General features: G+C 31.4%; 2 protein-coding genes across 2 annotated transcripts; both read left to right on the top strand.

Annotated features, from left to right (window-relative positions):
• The first annotated feature begins 705 nt into the window (after nt 1-705).
• Nucleotides 706-5,356, top strand: LOC107613953 (Maf-like protein). Its single transcript, XM_016316154.3, has 9 exons — nt 706-855; nt 1,361-1,432; nt 1,532-1,606; nt 2,530-2,613; nt 3,494-3,563; nt 3,636-3,727; nt 3,807-3,848; nt 4,160-4,240; nt 5,067-5,356. Exons 1-9 carry the CDS (start codon nt 793-795, stop codon nt 5,136-5,138), a joined length of 651 nt encoding a protein of 216 aa, XP_016171640.1. The 5' UTR covers nt 706-792; the 3' UTR covers nt 5,139-5,356.
• A 3,864-nt stretch (nt 5,357-9,220) lies between these two features.
• LOC107613256 (F-box family protein with WD40/YVTN repeat doamin) lies at nt 9,221-16,457 on the top strand. Its single transcript, XM_016315172.3, has 9 exons — nt 9,221-9,567; nt 9,705-9,884; nt 11,273-11,327; nt 12,265-12,363; nt 12,884-12,987; nt 14,075-14,164; nt 14,347-14,486; nt 15,406-15,490; nt 16,042-16,457. The coding sequence occupies exons 1-9, from the start codon at nt 9,377-9,379 to the stop codon at nt 16,391-16,393; spliced, it is 1,296 nt and encodes a 431-aa protein (XP_016170658.1). The 5' UTR covers nt 9,221-9,376; the 3' UTR covers nt 16,394-16,457.
• The last annotated feature ends 283 nt before the right edge of the window (nt 16,458-16,740 follow it).

Here is a 16,740-nt window from a genome sequence, read left to right as displayed (position 1 = left end):
ATAATTTTTTTAACTGAGTAATTCGAATCTGCCCAATTCGAATTACTATGTGCACGTGTGTGAATAATTCGAATCACCCTGATTCGAATTAGTGTGGGTATAATTCGAATCAGGTTGATTTGAATTAGTGGGTGTGTGGGTGTGTGTAATTCGAATCAGGGTGATTCGGATTACATGGAAATGCAGTTCGAATTAGGTAGATTCGAACTATATAGAAATGCCTCTTAATGAATTCATGAATCAGTTTTTGATTTGGCTGATTTGCGTAAATTTTTGCTCTGCTTGACTTATTATCGTGATTTGTTTAATTATAAACTTTAATGTTTAAAATGTTTATAAACTTTTAATATTAAATTATAGATAATTTGTTATATTGATAATAAAGTGAGTTCTCAATTTCAAAAGAATTAATAAAAATAAAAAAATATTTTTCTATTATTCTTATGTTGTTGTGTTGGGTTTTAAGAGTGCAATCAAATAATGAAATTATTTACTAATGGTGAATTGGTGGTTTACAATAATAAATTTTTGTTATAAATAAAAGTTTATTAATAAAAGCTTTGAATATAATAGATAATTAAAAAAAATAAACAAAAAAAGACTTAAAAATATATTTATCTTTCTTCAAAAAATTTCGTTATTTTTTTAAATATCACAAAAATTAATAGTTTTGATACTAAAGATTTTTTTAATAGTTAAATTTTGAGAGTTTTCTTTTTTTTGTAGCCTCCTGTTTCTTAGGAAGCATCTCTGTGCTTATCAATTCTATTCTATGCTACTGCGTACAGCAACATGAGCGTACATGACACGCTGCGCAGAGGACTATCCATGGCTGCAAAAAACCCTTCGATTAAGGTATGGGACTTCTCCTATACACACTTTGTTTCCCATTCTTATCCTATAATGCTCGAATCGAATAAATAAGATATATGTTGCATCTGCGACCAAGCTCACGGACTGTGTGTGCAGCATTTCGCTTCCGCAGCAACAAAAAGATGACTGAATATTTTACAGTTTCTCCTCTTTCATTCAACCTTTTTAATGGGTGCACTTTGCACTCTTGCAATTTAAAATTGCAACTGATTAGTTATCAGTCTTATTTTTTCTCTTTTCTTCCCTTCCCTGTAATGTAATGTAATTGACAAATGGTAGCGTTTTGTTTTGTCCCTTTTTTGGAGAGCTAATGCTGACTTTTGTAGTGGAGGTTTCGATAGATCAAAATAGTATGAGTCAAGCTCGAAGACAGATTAGTATCAATTAAATATCAATTAAATGCAATAGTATCAATTAGCCTTTTTTACAAACATGTTAAGACGTATTAGTAAAAGAAAAATTGGTTGATGTTAGTTATCTCCAACAGATTATTTTGGGTTCTTCTTCCAAGGCTCGAAGACAGATTCTTGCTGAGATGGGATACGAGTTTACAATAATGGTATATGTACTAGCGTGTATTGTGGCTTTGTAAAATTTTAATTCCTAATTGGTTACCATAACAGAAGGCTGAGCATATTTATTTTGGCTTAAAATTTAGACTGCGGATATTGATGAGAAAAGTATCAGGAAGGAAAAGCCAGAAGATTTGGTTATGGCATTGGCTGAGGCGAAGGTATGAATGTTTGGTTCAATTATTACTATTATTATTATTACAAATCTTCCAAATGCAATGACTTCCACCTTGGATACTGAGATAAAAATTACAGTCCAAGTAGAGTGTCTTATGTCTTATTTTAGATAGACCCAAATTGACTCACCCTTAAAATTTCAATGAGCACCTTGTGCATTTACTCTCCATCATTACTAGTTGTTCTTAATTTGGCTGGCTTGATCTTGATCCATCAATTTTTTAGAGTAATTAGTCCGCATTGCTATTTCGATTCTGTAGTGATGTACTGCATTAGGCAGTGGCAATTATCCAATGGCTGGCAAATCATTGTGCATTATCTATATCTATATGATAATTAGGGTAAGCTGTGTTTGGTAATAAATCGAAATTAAAAAATTTGAGACATGACAGAGATATGTTGCTTCTTTATATATCTATCTGTTTCTCCGAATAGGTTTGTATAACCGAATTTCCCATGTATTTTTATCTTAGTACGGTTACCAAACGGGGCCTTAATAGACTGAATATTAATATTTTTTTTGTGTATATTAGATCGAAAAATAATGTGATGACTAAAAAGAGAGTGGGATGAAAAGATTTTGTATTCTTATTGTTCAGTTAATGCTACAAGAACTTCACTCCACTCTCCTTCTCAAGCTTCTATATGAAGCAAAGCGCATGCTTGATAATGAAAACCAGCTGAAACACGATCATATATTTATTTGGTTTCGAAGATTTTTTTTTCTGATGAATAAAATATCTGTTCAAGGTCTCTTGCATCTAGTTGTTGTGACTGACTATGCAGAAAGATTGCAGGTTTCATGTTATCAGCCAGTAATTTCATCTAAATAAGCACATAAACTAAAAGAATGGTATGATTTTTCCAAAATGCATTTAGTATTCTTACGTTTTGATATTCTTATTAGGCAGATGCTATTGTGCAAAAGCTACTAATTGGAAGTAACTTGGAGAAAGATGGTCCCACCACTTTGTTAATTACTGCAGATACTGTATGTATGGAGTATGGACAATTTCTTTTATCTTTTAAGTTTTATTTGTTTAATTTCAGTAATGCATTATTGGAAAGAAACTTCAGATAACATATCTGCCAGCAACTTTCCGTGTTATGCTTTTGACATGCTTAGCCTGCTGATATTTTTTTCATCCCAGTTGAAGTTCTATTAGCTATCTACGATGTATGCATTTTTTCTATTTTTGTATGACCCTATTATCTAAGTATATATTAGTGAGAAGAAAGGAGTAAAGTTACATTTTTGCGGAAAATAATGAATCCTCCTTAGCAAAAGCTTACTCCTTCCATTTTATAATATTTGTTCAATTTGCTCTTCTTATGGTCTCAAAATATTTGTCTAATTTATAATATTTAGTTAGTATCAATTTAAGTTTTCAAATTTATCCTTAATGATGTAATTTGAAGAAAGACAATTAAGTGTAATATTAATTGTATTAATTAATTGAAGTTTGTCATTTTTATGAGTTTAATTTGGTCTATTCACATAATTTTGTACTATTATCGAGATTTTTTTTGTTTTCCTTAGTCCGTGTTTTTTTTTTCTTTTTTGGAAAATGAAAGAAGTAGATTTTCTCAATAGATGGGCTTCCCTCCGTTTTGCTAGATGAAATAGATCAGTTGTTTGATAAAAGAAAACACTAGTTAAAACTCCACCCATGAAAACGAAAAGTACAAATTATTGCTGATAAATCTATTGAGAACATTATATTTAATTAATAGGGTATATATCTGTCCTCCAAGCTGTGTTGTGCACTTACACTTTCTGAGGGGGCAATTCTCACATTCTTTCTGCTCTTCATTTAAAATTTATATAATACTTTTCTAAGCCTATTTCTGTCTTTACAAATGTTCTGTAGGTTGTGGTGTACCAAGGAATAATCAGGGAAAAGCCAACTAGTGAGAAGGAAGCTCGGGAATTCATCAAAGGTTTAGTTTGGGTCTGTTTCTGTTTTATATGTACACATGCCAGGAACATTCACAAATTCAAATAATTTGCAGGATATTCTGGTAGCCATGCAGGTGTTGTAGGATCTGTTATGGTTACTAACCTCGCCACTAGAAAGCGCTCTGGGGGATGGGATAGTGCAGAGGTGCAAGTTGTTGATGCTTGAGTTTGTTCAATATTTTTCTCATTCTGCAGATAACTAACATCTCTCATTGTTAAGACAGGTTTATTTCCATGAAATACCAGATGAGGTCATTGATAATCTGGTAACCTTTTTTTTTCTTTTAATTTTTTGTAATTACACTTTTCACCCCTTTTCACTGAGCTAAGTATGGAGGTGAAAATAGTACTTGAACTTGTTTTCAAGATCTTTGAAACTTTCCTTTAGGGAATTCGTGTTGGTGAATATGTTAGGGACTAGGGTATTATGGGGTTCCCAAAGTCACACGTCGAGTAATATTGGATGCTTGATGTTGTATTTAAGGAGAGTGGTTCTTTCTTCTTAATAGCTAGCTTTTAAGGTGTGATTCTCCCCTTTTCTTAGGTTGAGTTTTCTTATTTGTTGGGAGCTTTGCAGATTGACGATGGAGTTACATTTAGAGTTGCTGGCGGTTTGATGCTGGAACATCCACTCACATTACCATTTGTAGATGCAGTGGTTAGTTATGTTTCTTTCTCCATAACGATCTTCCTTAGAAGTTTATGTTGCTATTCATGCGCATTAACATCAGTTCATTTAGAAATATCACATTACCAGCACAGCAAAATCCATTAACCTACTCTTCTTTCAGCATATTCTCTTTCTGGGACTTCATGTAAAGAATGTCAAGATTGTTATCTCTCCCCATTTTATTGTGGGCTTATTTTGCTTCCAAAATCACATCTTTGTTGCTATGATAATGGGATTGGTTTCCTAGATAACCAGGTTACATAATATCCCCATTACACAAACACAAATGAGTATTGAATATAACATGATATGATACATATTATATACAGCAATTTTATGACATATTAGTTACAAATTTAAGAAGTTTAAAGTATGAGATATGCATATACGCATACAATATGCATACGTGAGTAAAAATGAAGTATTTGTGGTTTGCGCATTAATATATAATTATATACCAAGGGGATAGATGTGGATTGGTTATTTAGGTTTTGTTTTGTTTCCTAAAATTTCATATGGATTTAATTTTAATGCACTTTCAATGTAAACAAATTTTATACATGCATTCAATTACAAATATTTTTTTTCTTCTCAAGACTTGAATCTAAGACTACTAATTAAAGACTAATACCTAACCTTTTCTCATACCAGTAATTTTTTACTAATTTTACATTTATTGCTGCTACACAAATTGAATAAAAAAAAATGGTGGATTAGTCCACTAGTCATAATGTTTCTCTTGAGTTGGATCTTAGTACAGATTCTTCTCTCTTTCTGCCATTTTGTTATCAAAACTAGTTCTTCTTTTTGCCAGGTTGGTTCAACTGATACTGTGATGGGACTTTCCAAAGACCTAACAGAGAAACTCTTACTGGAAGTTCTATAGGTGCTGCAATCATGTGAATCGTGTTCCGATTGATGTAATTGCTAAGATTACTGCAACCATATTCAAATGTTTGAATTGATGCGAACGATTCATGTAGTTCAAACTTCAAAGTATAGGCAAGAAGGTGCAAGACCTTTCTGAATGTGCAATTTTCAATCACAATATGTAATAGTATATTATTTAACTTATGTGCTTCATTGCTTCGTACTTTTTAGCAATGCCATGGATGTGTAATATTTCGCTTTCCCTTAAACGACTAAGGGAAACAAACAAAGATGAAAAACCTAGATATGGTGCATGTATCGAGGGTTATCGAAAATTGGGTCGCTTTGGACTTGAATGTGAGGTCCAAACGCCTTTAGGTGACTTGTCCGATGTCTTCTCCAGCGAGGATGAATCCGTCTGAGTTGTTTGTGAGCAGAAGTAGGGGATTGTACTTGTAAGGAACTAGGGTTATATCCCGATGTCGTGGTTATATCTCGATTCTGTCCACCATCCTTTTGATCACATGCATGGAAGTCCTGTTCCAGCACACCAGGATGGTGAGGTAGTGCCTGAGCCTGGCCCTGTCGTCGATGACTACATCCCTGAGTTTCCTCCAGTAGATTTGGATATGTCGATGGAGTTGCTTTCTATTTATTTCTCTGACCTTTTCACCATAGAGCCTATTGGGAGTTTCGCCGTGGCGCCTGGCCAGGCCTCAGCAGTTGAGCATATTTCTCCTAGTGGTACAGCTTCAACAGGTGACAACAGTGATGGTAGTCCCCATAGTACATTAGAGGTCATTGTTATTTCTGACGACGAGGATATTGAGGAGATAAAGATCGTGGATCTGACTTCTGTGGACGATGAGTTTCCCGAAATTGATATAGAGATCGTGGACTTGACTTCTGACAGCGATTAGACAGCGACATCAGCATCTTCTTTTGGTAGCGCTCAGGTGTAGCGGTTCTATTGTTTTAGATTCTCACTTTTGTTTTTCGAGAGACAAGGCTAGAAGACTAGGCTACTTTGAGTGTTAGATTAATGGCTTCCTATATAGGTCAGACCTCGGAGATATTTTGAGTTGTATATATTCATAACCATGAGGGAGTAGCTAACTTTTCATCTTTTGGGTACTGTATATATATATATTATCCTATTTGTGTGTGTATCTATTTACCGTTTTGGTTCGCAAAATCTTGTGTTTCTCTTTAGTTGCGATTTTATTTTTTTTAAAAAAGGTTTTTCATAAATATCGAGTTCCGTTAATCCAATTACAGGTTTGATATTATTAATAAAAGTATCAATGTAGTTTCAAATTAGTAACACTCGATGTTTCAGTATAAGTATCCCATACTAAAAATTAGATCGTTACACAATATCTTAAATAAGAATATATAATAAATGCATTATTATTATTATTATTATTATTATTATTATTATTTTCTACCCAAATAGAACCGAACTAAAAATAATTTCACTCAAAATTCTTAATTTTTTATTGATTAAAAATATTTAAGCTCAGACCCACATTATAACAATAATATGAAGTATGTCCACCAAAAGTGCCCAAGATTACAAATTATAATTATTAACATTATATTAACTTAAACCAATTTGTATTGATTGAGTGGATAATTTATTCATTCATTTAAGTAAATGTCAAAAATTTAAATTTCATCATGTACAATAATTCATTAACAAATGACATACTTTTAAATATAATTTAGATCTACAAAAAATTAATCATTATCTTATGAAAAAAAAAATATATATTACATCAACTTGAGCTAATTATGCCAATTGGAGATGCAAACTGACAGTGATACAATGTCTCAAGTCCCAACCCCTCACAACATTAGAACACGTATTATTATATATTACTAATTTTACAACTAAAATGTATTATTTTTTTATTATAATTAAAATTAATTTTTTTATAAAATTAAAGAATTTTTTTCTTTTTTTTTTCTTTTTTTTTTTATCTTTTTCATTCTTTCACTCACTCTATCTTTATATATCATTATTAATGACTAATTACAAATTTATCGATCAAAATATACAGTATGATATTATCTAATTGCACTCAAATTAAATTAAAATTTAAATTAAAATATAGTTATATTATATTTATATATTACTAACTAATTTAATAATTAAAATGTGTCACATGACACTCTCTGTAAGACCTAAAAATTTTAGAAGATCTTATTAAGAGTTAATTTAGATTTATTTATTATTAAATATTTTAATCCCTAAAATTATTTTATTAAAAATAATTAAAATAAATTTTGATTAATTTAGTTTAAAATAATTTAAGATTTTATCTAATTTTATAATTATTGAATTATTTTCTATATTTAAATTATAATGTTTAATAAATATAAAATAATAAGAAATTTATATGATTTGGTTTAAATAATTTAGATTTTGAAATTTAATACTTTAATTCTTATAAACAAAGAAAATTAATTATATTATCTTATATTTTAAATTAGAATATTTAACTAAAAGCCAATCAACAAATTGATATTTAAATAATATTTTTAAAATAATTTTAAAGGATTAACTTAAAATTTAATTTAATATAATATCTCTTAATTTTATTAAAATTTAACAAAATTCCAATTTGCCTAAAAATCCCTAAATTCCCAATCAGAAACCCTAATTCTACCCTAGCCCATACCCACATTCACCGTCACTCACCTTACCTCCCTTCATCCAGACACACACACACACAAACACACACACATAAAGAGATATTATATTAAATTAAATTTTAAATTAATCATTTAAAATTATTTTAAAAATATTATTTAAATATCAATTTGTTAATTGGCTTTTAGTTAAATATTCTAATTTAAAATATAAAATGATATAATTAATTTTTTTTGTTTATAAAAATATTAATATTAAATTTCGAAATTTCAATTATTTAAACCAAGCCATATAAAATTCTTATTATTTTATATTTGCTAAATTTTATTATTCAAATATAGAAAATAATTCAATAATTATAAAATCAGATAAAACCTTAAATTATTTTAAACTCAATTAATCAAAATTTGTTTTAATTTATCTTTAATAAAATAAATTAAAATTAACTCATAATAATATTTTTTCGAAAATTTTGGGTCTTACACTCTCTTATTAAAATTTAGAAAAAATATTTTCTTCTAAAATTTGTAAATCTCATTTTTACATTCTCTTATCTACCTCTTTTTTTTTCTATTTCTCTCCATCCTTTTCACTTTATATATAATTTATAATTTATATTTTATATTAGTAATTTGATAAATCAAAATATGTCACCAGATATTTTTTATTATAATTAAAATAAAACTTTTTTTACCTTCCAAAATTAACAAATTCCCTTTCTCATTCTTTTTTTTATCTTTCTCTCTCTTTTCTATGATTCTTTATTTTTTTCTATCTTTTTGTTCTAAAAAAACAAAATTAATAATATAATATAATTTAAATAAAAAATATTATTATATATATATATATATTTTATTTAATTTTAAATTTTTATTACTTATCTTTCTAATCTATAATTTTTATTTTTTTCTTCAAATATTTATTACATATAATTTAAAAAAATACTTATATTGTGACTAAAAGTTAGAATCAAGATTCAATTGTTTAAAAAAAAATAAATTTGAGATAATTTTATAACTATCAATATAAATTTTTTATGTTAATATCTAATTATATTTTTATATATAAAAAAAAATATTATTTTTAAATAACAAACATAAAAATTAATTATTTCTATTTGTGCAATAGATTTAATACTTAATAAAATATAAAAATATACACGTTAAATTCTTTCAAAAATATTAAAATTAATTATTAGTAAAAAGTTAAACTCTTTTATATAAAAATAATAACTAAAAAATTTATTAATTTTTTTTTTATCTACCGAAATCTTTGGCTTCTTGGTCAACAAAATTTTTGTCCCTTATAATTTTTTATATAAAAAGTTTAATACTATAAATTTTGTGTTATAATCTATAATATCAGCATATATTTTAAAAAATACTAATTAGCAAATAAATACAGCCACGTCATTTAAGCACATGTAGAACAAAATAGCCTTCGTCACCATAGTATTGGCCAAATGACCATCCACCGGGGCCAGTGAGTACTATCTATATTCTATCCACACAAACATTGTAAAAATAAGCTTAGCTGTCTTCAGCACTACAGTTTTTCCAACCAAGGACTTGCAAGTTGCAATTATGTGACAACCAGCAATGAGCAAACGGCAACAGTTTTCACCGGCGGCGGCCAATGACCCCGCTTCCACAGCCACCGCCGACGAAAGAAAGAAAAGCCGGAGAACTCAAACTACAGCCCTGTCCCTTGACCACGACATCCTGTGTATGATCTTCGCTTTCCTCGACATGTTCGAGCTCGTTCGCTGCACTCTCGTTTGCAAAACATGGTTATTCTCTTCCTCCCTCTTCTCATCTTTTCCTAATTTTTAAGCCCTAGTATATTGAATTTGAACAATAACGGGCAGATTCATCACGTGCCTCACTGAAATTTTGCGTGTGTTTTTGTCGATTGGTTTTTATGAAGGAATGCCGTCATTGAATCTTTGTCGCTGCGAGAGTTTCATCGCAGGAAGCTGATGGGTTCTTCTGAATTCCCGAAAAAGCCCCTGAGGGTAATTTTTGCAGAAATGGCTATGGAACAGCATAGGTTGGCGCTTCAAGATGGTTCCTTTCATGTTGATCAATGGAAGGGTCATTCAACCAGGTAATTTCAACTTTTTGATAGCATGTACTTAATTTCTTGGTGATGTGCATATCTGCATATATGTCGTTCTGTTGTTACTATTGAAGGTAAATGGCAAATAGGTTTTTTGACCATTTTTAGTGGAGACACACAAGCCTCTACAAAACTTAATTTTTCAAGGTTCCTACCAGTGAAACGTGAGACACATAGGACATAGTTGTCCTTTTTTTTTCTTGTTTTTACATCTTAATCAGTTCAGTTTGCATAGTTGTTCTGATTCTTGGTAGACTAATGATACAAACACTTCTCAATTCTCACATACTCCCCGGTGATATTATGCAAAAGCTTTGTCTATACTTCTTGGCTCATAGTTTATAAGAGTAATTTTTTCATGAGGGTGGATTCTCTCAATTGGAAAATCCTCTTGACCATGTTAAGGGTAGAATTTTACCACTGATTTGATACTTTTTTGGATGCATTTTAGAACCCACCATATGACACTAGACACGGGTAACTGGATTTTGCAATTGGGAGTATATATTTTCAAATTTTCATAGTCAATACTAGTGCAATGTAAAAGTTGTACTGTTGTAGATTGCGAGTACAATTGTGAATAATTTTGTGAGAACATGACACTATGAAAGGTCTTATTATTTGGTATTGAGATAAATCATATTTGGAGGATGAGGAGTTGATGGCTATTTCCACACATTCCTGGCTTTCTTTTGTCGTGTTTATCTTAGCTGTATCTAACGGTGTTTATTTAATATTTTTCTCATCGTCATTGATAACAACTTACTTATGACAAGCTTAGAGCTGATAAGTTTAAACCTGAGGGGCAATGTTAAAAAAGCCAATGACTATATATACTGATACTGTGGTGTATCTATACCTAAGCACTCAAGCGATCAAACTATGCTGACTTACATTCAGCCTTCACTTCTCATTCTTTTCCATTTTCCTATGAAGTCAAGACTTATCTTTAACAACTTTGACTAGTACATTATCCATAATATGCCTCTTAGGATGTTTGTTATACATGCTTGCCAATCAAATGATCCTTGCGAATTTCAGATTCTTGCTTACCAAGAAAAAAAATACTAATGTTGTACTCATATGGAAATACTATTCTAGCTTCTGGCATTTTTCCCATACTCCAGTGATGTTCACTACAGTCATTCATGTTTGTCATACCATAGTGGGTTATACAAAAAATCTTTTAGTGATGTCACTCCAATTCAAAGAGTATTGTTGGATTCTCAATGTGAAATTCTGTATTACATGCCATCTTTTTTAGTTTTGTTTTGTCCTTTTCCCCCCTCCCCTTTTGGTGTGTGTCTGTGTGATATACATACAATACATCATTGGTTGGATGGATATTGATGTTCCCTGCTTGGATTTTAAATCAGGGTTGCTCAGTGCCGAATGAAAATGGGCACAGTTGCTACAGGTGTGGGTGATAAGGTAAATAAATACACTATTTGCATATTTCATTATTTTTACTGTATACTAAATTCTTAATGGATTATTAACTTTCATTTTTCTATTTATTTAACTTTGCTTATGGAAACAAAAAATTCATATATTGGATGTACTAAATATAAAGTAGGTTTATGACTTGAAAATTGTGTTTTTTAAAGCATGAATAGTGGTACCTCCTTATACAGCTTCACCTCTATATTAGACAATATGTGAAGATCTTGTGTTGTTGAAGAGCTGGTAGGGAAAATGGAAATTAAGAGGAAGGTTTCTATGTAATGCTCACCTCTATCCATATATATTTAGATGAAACTACGAAGATAATGTGAAAAAAATTGAAATGATGCATGCAGGTATAATCAAAGCTACTATACTTGTCCCTATAACTTTGTTATTCTTAGTAAAGAAAAAAAAAAAAGGTGAATGGAGATTCAACATAGATTATAGTGCATTAAATAAGTTAGCAGTGGCTACAAATTCCTGTAACTATAGATTTTGTGTTGCTACTTGCTAGATGAATCAAGCTGCTAGTGTATTATCTAATTTGGATCTTTAATAGGGTCATTACTAGATGAAGGAATGCGACATATTGACCATGGAACTCAATCCCTTGCCTCCCTATTGCTCTCCTAGTGTATACCCTTTTAATTATGATCCTGCTACAACAATATTTTGATATCCAGACAATGTTCTCTATTGTGTTCTTAGGAGATGTTACACCCATGGTACTTTCCTTTCTTGTACTTGTTTATGTTACTTCCTCCAATTAAGGTTATTTTGCTATTTCATTTTAGTTGAGTTTTACTTGTAGCTGACCCCACCGAGTAGTAAACGGGTTATTGTTGTTGTGATTGTTATTTTTTGGTTTTTATTTTTTTATTTTGTTTAGCTCTTATACTAACTATTCTTGTCATTCTGTTAGGTTATTCGTCTCTGGTCAGTAAACAGCTATAGATGCATAGAAGAGTACTCAGTACCAGCTATGCTTCCTCTGGTTGACTTTGATTTTGACGAGAGCAAGGTGAAATGGCTTGATGAATATTATATGTATTTTACTGTTTGTCTTGGAAGACATGATTCCACCTGTTTAAAATATAGTATAAGCTTTTGTTGGGAGTGGAAAAAATCTTAGTTACTCTCAAATTTTATCTCAAATGTTTAATTTGTTAATTCTTAATCCTTTTGCATTCCTTAAAGAAAGCACGATTATTATCTATGTTATCTTTTATTTGATATGAAGACTTGATAGTTGCCAAAAGAATGTAGACTTAACGTCAACCTTGTCATGGTAGTTGATCACAAGGTCATTATTTTATCATGTTCATGTATCTTTTGCTTCAAATTTTCTGTTGAATTTAATTATGATGTTAAACATCTCTGGGCCAGTTTCTATTTGCCATCATAAAAAAATGATTTCGTCAGTTCGTGATTATAGTTTCTTGCTTGCTTGTGTCTGTATGCTCTCTGATTTTATTTATTTATTTATTTATTTTTTGTCATGCATGCTCTGTGATTTCTGAAACCTCTTTAATTATCTGTAGATTGTTGGTCTAATTGGTAGTCGTTTATGCATTTGGAGGCGGAATGGGAAAAGAAGCATATTTTCTTCCCCTGAAGGTGCAGTTGTAAAAGGGTCATGCATGCGGTAAACAAAAATGAATGATCTGGCTATTAATTTTATTTTCTAAACTATTTCACAAGACAGTCAAGTTCTTCTATGCATAGGGTGAAGCAATGGCATGATATACAACTTGGCATCTATTATTAATGGTGGTACATTGCACCAATGATATCATGGAGTTAGAATGTTTATTTAAATTTTTGCATGGTTCTTTTTTTATGTTGTAATTTTTTATGATCATGGGACTTGAACCAATACTCAACGGCTAGAAATGACATGTTATGCAAATTTTGTTCTCTGTGTAGAGTGTAGACTATAGAAACTGCAGATTTCTGGTGCTTTTGGCGCTTCCTTCTGTATTTAACACTATGCCTATACTTGCATCTCCATTTCTGACAAGTTACTGCAACTCAATCTTGCAGTAACCCACCAATATGTCATTTCTAGTGGCTCTTTCCTGGAAAACTATATTCTACTTGTTACAATGCTTTCTCAAAGAACACTGCAGTTTCCTTCAAACATACGTGGGCTACTAAAAGTTATCAACCACATCTGGCTTTCTAATTCTCAGATGTCAACATACCCTTCCACTACGAACCCACACTATCTGCTACCTTCCGTGCTGCCACATTCAGAAACCTACTTCCAGCTCATCTTTCAAGAATTTTGTCTAGGAGTGTGCATCCTCTAGCAATACCTTTGTTTCTTTGTGACTTCTCTCCTTGAAAAGGTTTCTTCACCAGTGAGTTTAGTCCCACTTTTACCCTCCAACCAAACATAACCAAGAAATAAAAACGGAATATGTTTCTGAAACCAAGTTGACCGTATGTTTAGGACTTTATGATCAAGAGTCTAAAGCTATAATAAACAGCAAAGAGAAAAGAAAAAAAATAAAATCATTAGTTAAAACCTAGTAAAGGGCAACAAAGATAGACATAAACTTTTACATATAAGGATTTGCAGCTAGAGATCCTTGGCTGAATTTTCTAGAATAGCTTCTTACGCCAACTGTAGAGCTCTCTCTCTCACTCTCACACACACAGAGTAAGAGCCATGAATTACAATGCTCCATACTGGAAAAGTTTTTGTACAAATTGTTCTGTACTTGCAGCTATTTTGATCCAGAAGCTATGGTTGGATATGATGATGGGGCCATTCGTGTTTTTGACATGTACAGCAGGAGCTGTTCTCAAATAATAAGGTATTTTGTAAGAGAGAGTGTGTCCCCTGTGCCTCTTTTTATGTCCTAAAATAGTCAGCTGCGTTGAAAAGAATACAAATTGCATATTACGTGAATAGGGGAAAATTATAGGTTGATTTATGTGTAGCTTCAGTAACTTAATATGTCATCTAACATTCATCGTTGCAACTCTCTCTCTGCAGGATGCATTCGGCACCTGTAACTTGTTTATGTGTGAGTGAAGATCAACTTATATTGAGTGGCTCCACTTCGGGGAGTATTACAATTTCAGATCCTTACTCTGTCCAGCAAGTGACAACACTTAGATCAAGTGATGGCAGAGGTAATAGTTTATCCCTTTTAATTGGCTATTTTTGTCAGCATGATCTCATTCAGTATACCCAACCATTTCTTAGCACAAACACCTTTTGTGGTACCTCTTGCTGATAATTCTCTTCTGCTACTTGCTCATTTGTTCATTGTCTCTATTCTGAAGGCTCAAGTTTCCTATTTTAACATTAATCAATTCTTGTATTTTTAATGCTCTAATTAGGTTGCATACATTACACCCTTTGGGTGCGGCTCTTTCCCAGACCCTGCATTAATGCGGGAATTCAACTTTAACTGATTCCTCATTTTAAAGAGAAAGTTTGTCTAAGTTTTGTCAAAAACATACAAGACTGTATGAAAAATATGAAAGAAGCCCGGAAATAATGTAAAGAGTATAAATTCATCTGAAAGAATATTATAATAAAAAACTTAAATAAAACGTACTAATATAAAGAGTTAATGACATAAAGTACTACATAGTTATGTAAAAGCATTGGGGTTAGTTCATATTCCTTAATCAAGTAAATTGTAACATATTTTGTTATTTCCTAAATGTAATAGTGCTTAAACTAAAGAAGGCGCTTCTCGGTTTAGCGCCTCCTAGTAAGTAGTCAACACAATAAATAAATAAATAAAAGGTGCCACCGTTTTGAACAGTTCATCTGGGTATATAGTTTGGAAAAGGGTGATATTTTGGTAATAAGTTTTAGAAACAGTAGTATGTTAGGAAAAAGATTAAGAAAGAAGAATCCCTTCTGACTCTAATTGGGGTTTAAGAAAATGCTAGGGGAGTAAGGTAGAAGTACTATACATGCTATAAGAACGAACGATAGGATTTTAGTAGAATGCTGTATTCTGTTTTGAACCAAATATTTCAAAGGCATTATTCTTTCTGTGCTGCAACTGAATCTAATTTATGGTTTTCCTGTCAGGTATAAGGACCTTGTGTTTAAATCCCTCCTCTCAGCTACTGTTTGCAGGATCAGCTGTTGGATATACTTATTGTTGGGACCTTAGGTATGCAAACGATGCCGTAATACAGGCTAATTTTTGTTCATTAATTAAGCAAGGACATTGGACACCTAATTATGTGAAGCTAGTATAATATATATGTACATAGAAATCCAAAACTAAATGGTTTTAATAAAGTTTGCTTGGACATTCCTCTTGCCTAGTTGTATCATTCTGAAAAATTTAGGACCTTTTAGGCTGTGTTTGGATTCTGTCATTTAGAAAGAAATACATACAGATAGAAATAGAGACACGCACACGCACACGCACACGCACACGCACACACCTGCACGCATGCGCGCGTACACACGTAGAAATTGTATCTCTATCCTTCTCTCCACAAGTAAGCAAGTATCTGGCTGCACACTGTATTTTTATCTCAGATACTAAAATATCCACCCATTGTTAAGGTTTGGGCCTTGTTATTTCATCTTAACATAATTTTACTTCATGCATATACCCTTTGTGATCTGTTTTTATAATTTAACCAGTAACCACAGACTATTTGCTGCATTTTATTTATCATGTCCTGAACCTCTTTTGTTCTCATCACGCAGGACAAGGAAACAGTTGTGGGGCAAACGAGTGAGTCCGAATGTAATATACTCTGTGCAACATATGCGTGGTGACAGATCAACACTAGCTGTTGGCGGAATAGACGGTATCTTAAGATTTGTGAATCAAAATGATGGTACCATTGTTTCAAGTTGTATCATGGAGGATAAATTGATATCAAGCCCTTCAGGATCCTTTCAGAGAAGGAAAGGAAGAAGGTTGCCAGATAACTACCTAAATATTGATATCATTCCTACGAGTGCTAGACCTTCTATCACATGCCTAGCTGTCGGAATGAAGAAAGTTGTTACCACACACAATTCTAGTGATATTAGATTGTGGAAATTTACCTGAATAGCTGTACTTCATATTTTGCATAGTCAAAATTTTATGTTATTGGTTTGTGATTTGTCTTCTATGATGAGAAGTTTACCATCTCTTCACATGCAGTACACCATAAATTAAGTTGGTTAGTATTAGAGTCGTTATAGTGTAAAAACGGAGAACTTTTAATAAGAAAAAGAAAGTAGGTATAGAAAATGATTGTGTATGAAAATTATAATGTTCATAAAAGAAAAAAAATCAATGCCCTTTGTATATGATTAAATTGTCTAATCCTTTTCAGTAATTTATTAGATGATTTATACTAACCAGTAATTACCATTGAGGTTTGCTCTAATTATTCTCAGTCTCCTATAACT

This window comes from Arachis ipaensis, chromosome B8, assembly GCF_059453495.1.
Source record: "Arachis ipaensis isolate K30076 ecotype BB chromosome B8, ASM5945349v1, whole genome shotgun sequence".
NCBI lineage: Eukaryota > Viridiplantae > Streptophyta > Magnoliopsida > Fabales > Fabaceae > Arachis > Arachis ipaensis.
Note: the sequence above shows the minus strand (reverse complement) of the source record. Positions and strands in the feature narration are given on the sequence as shown.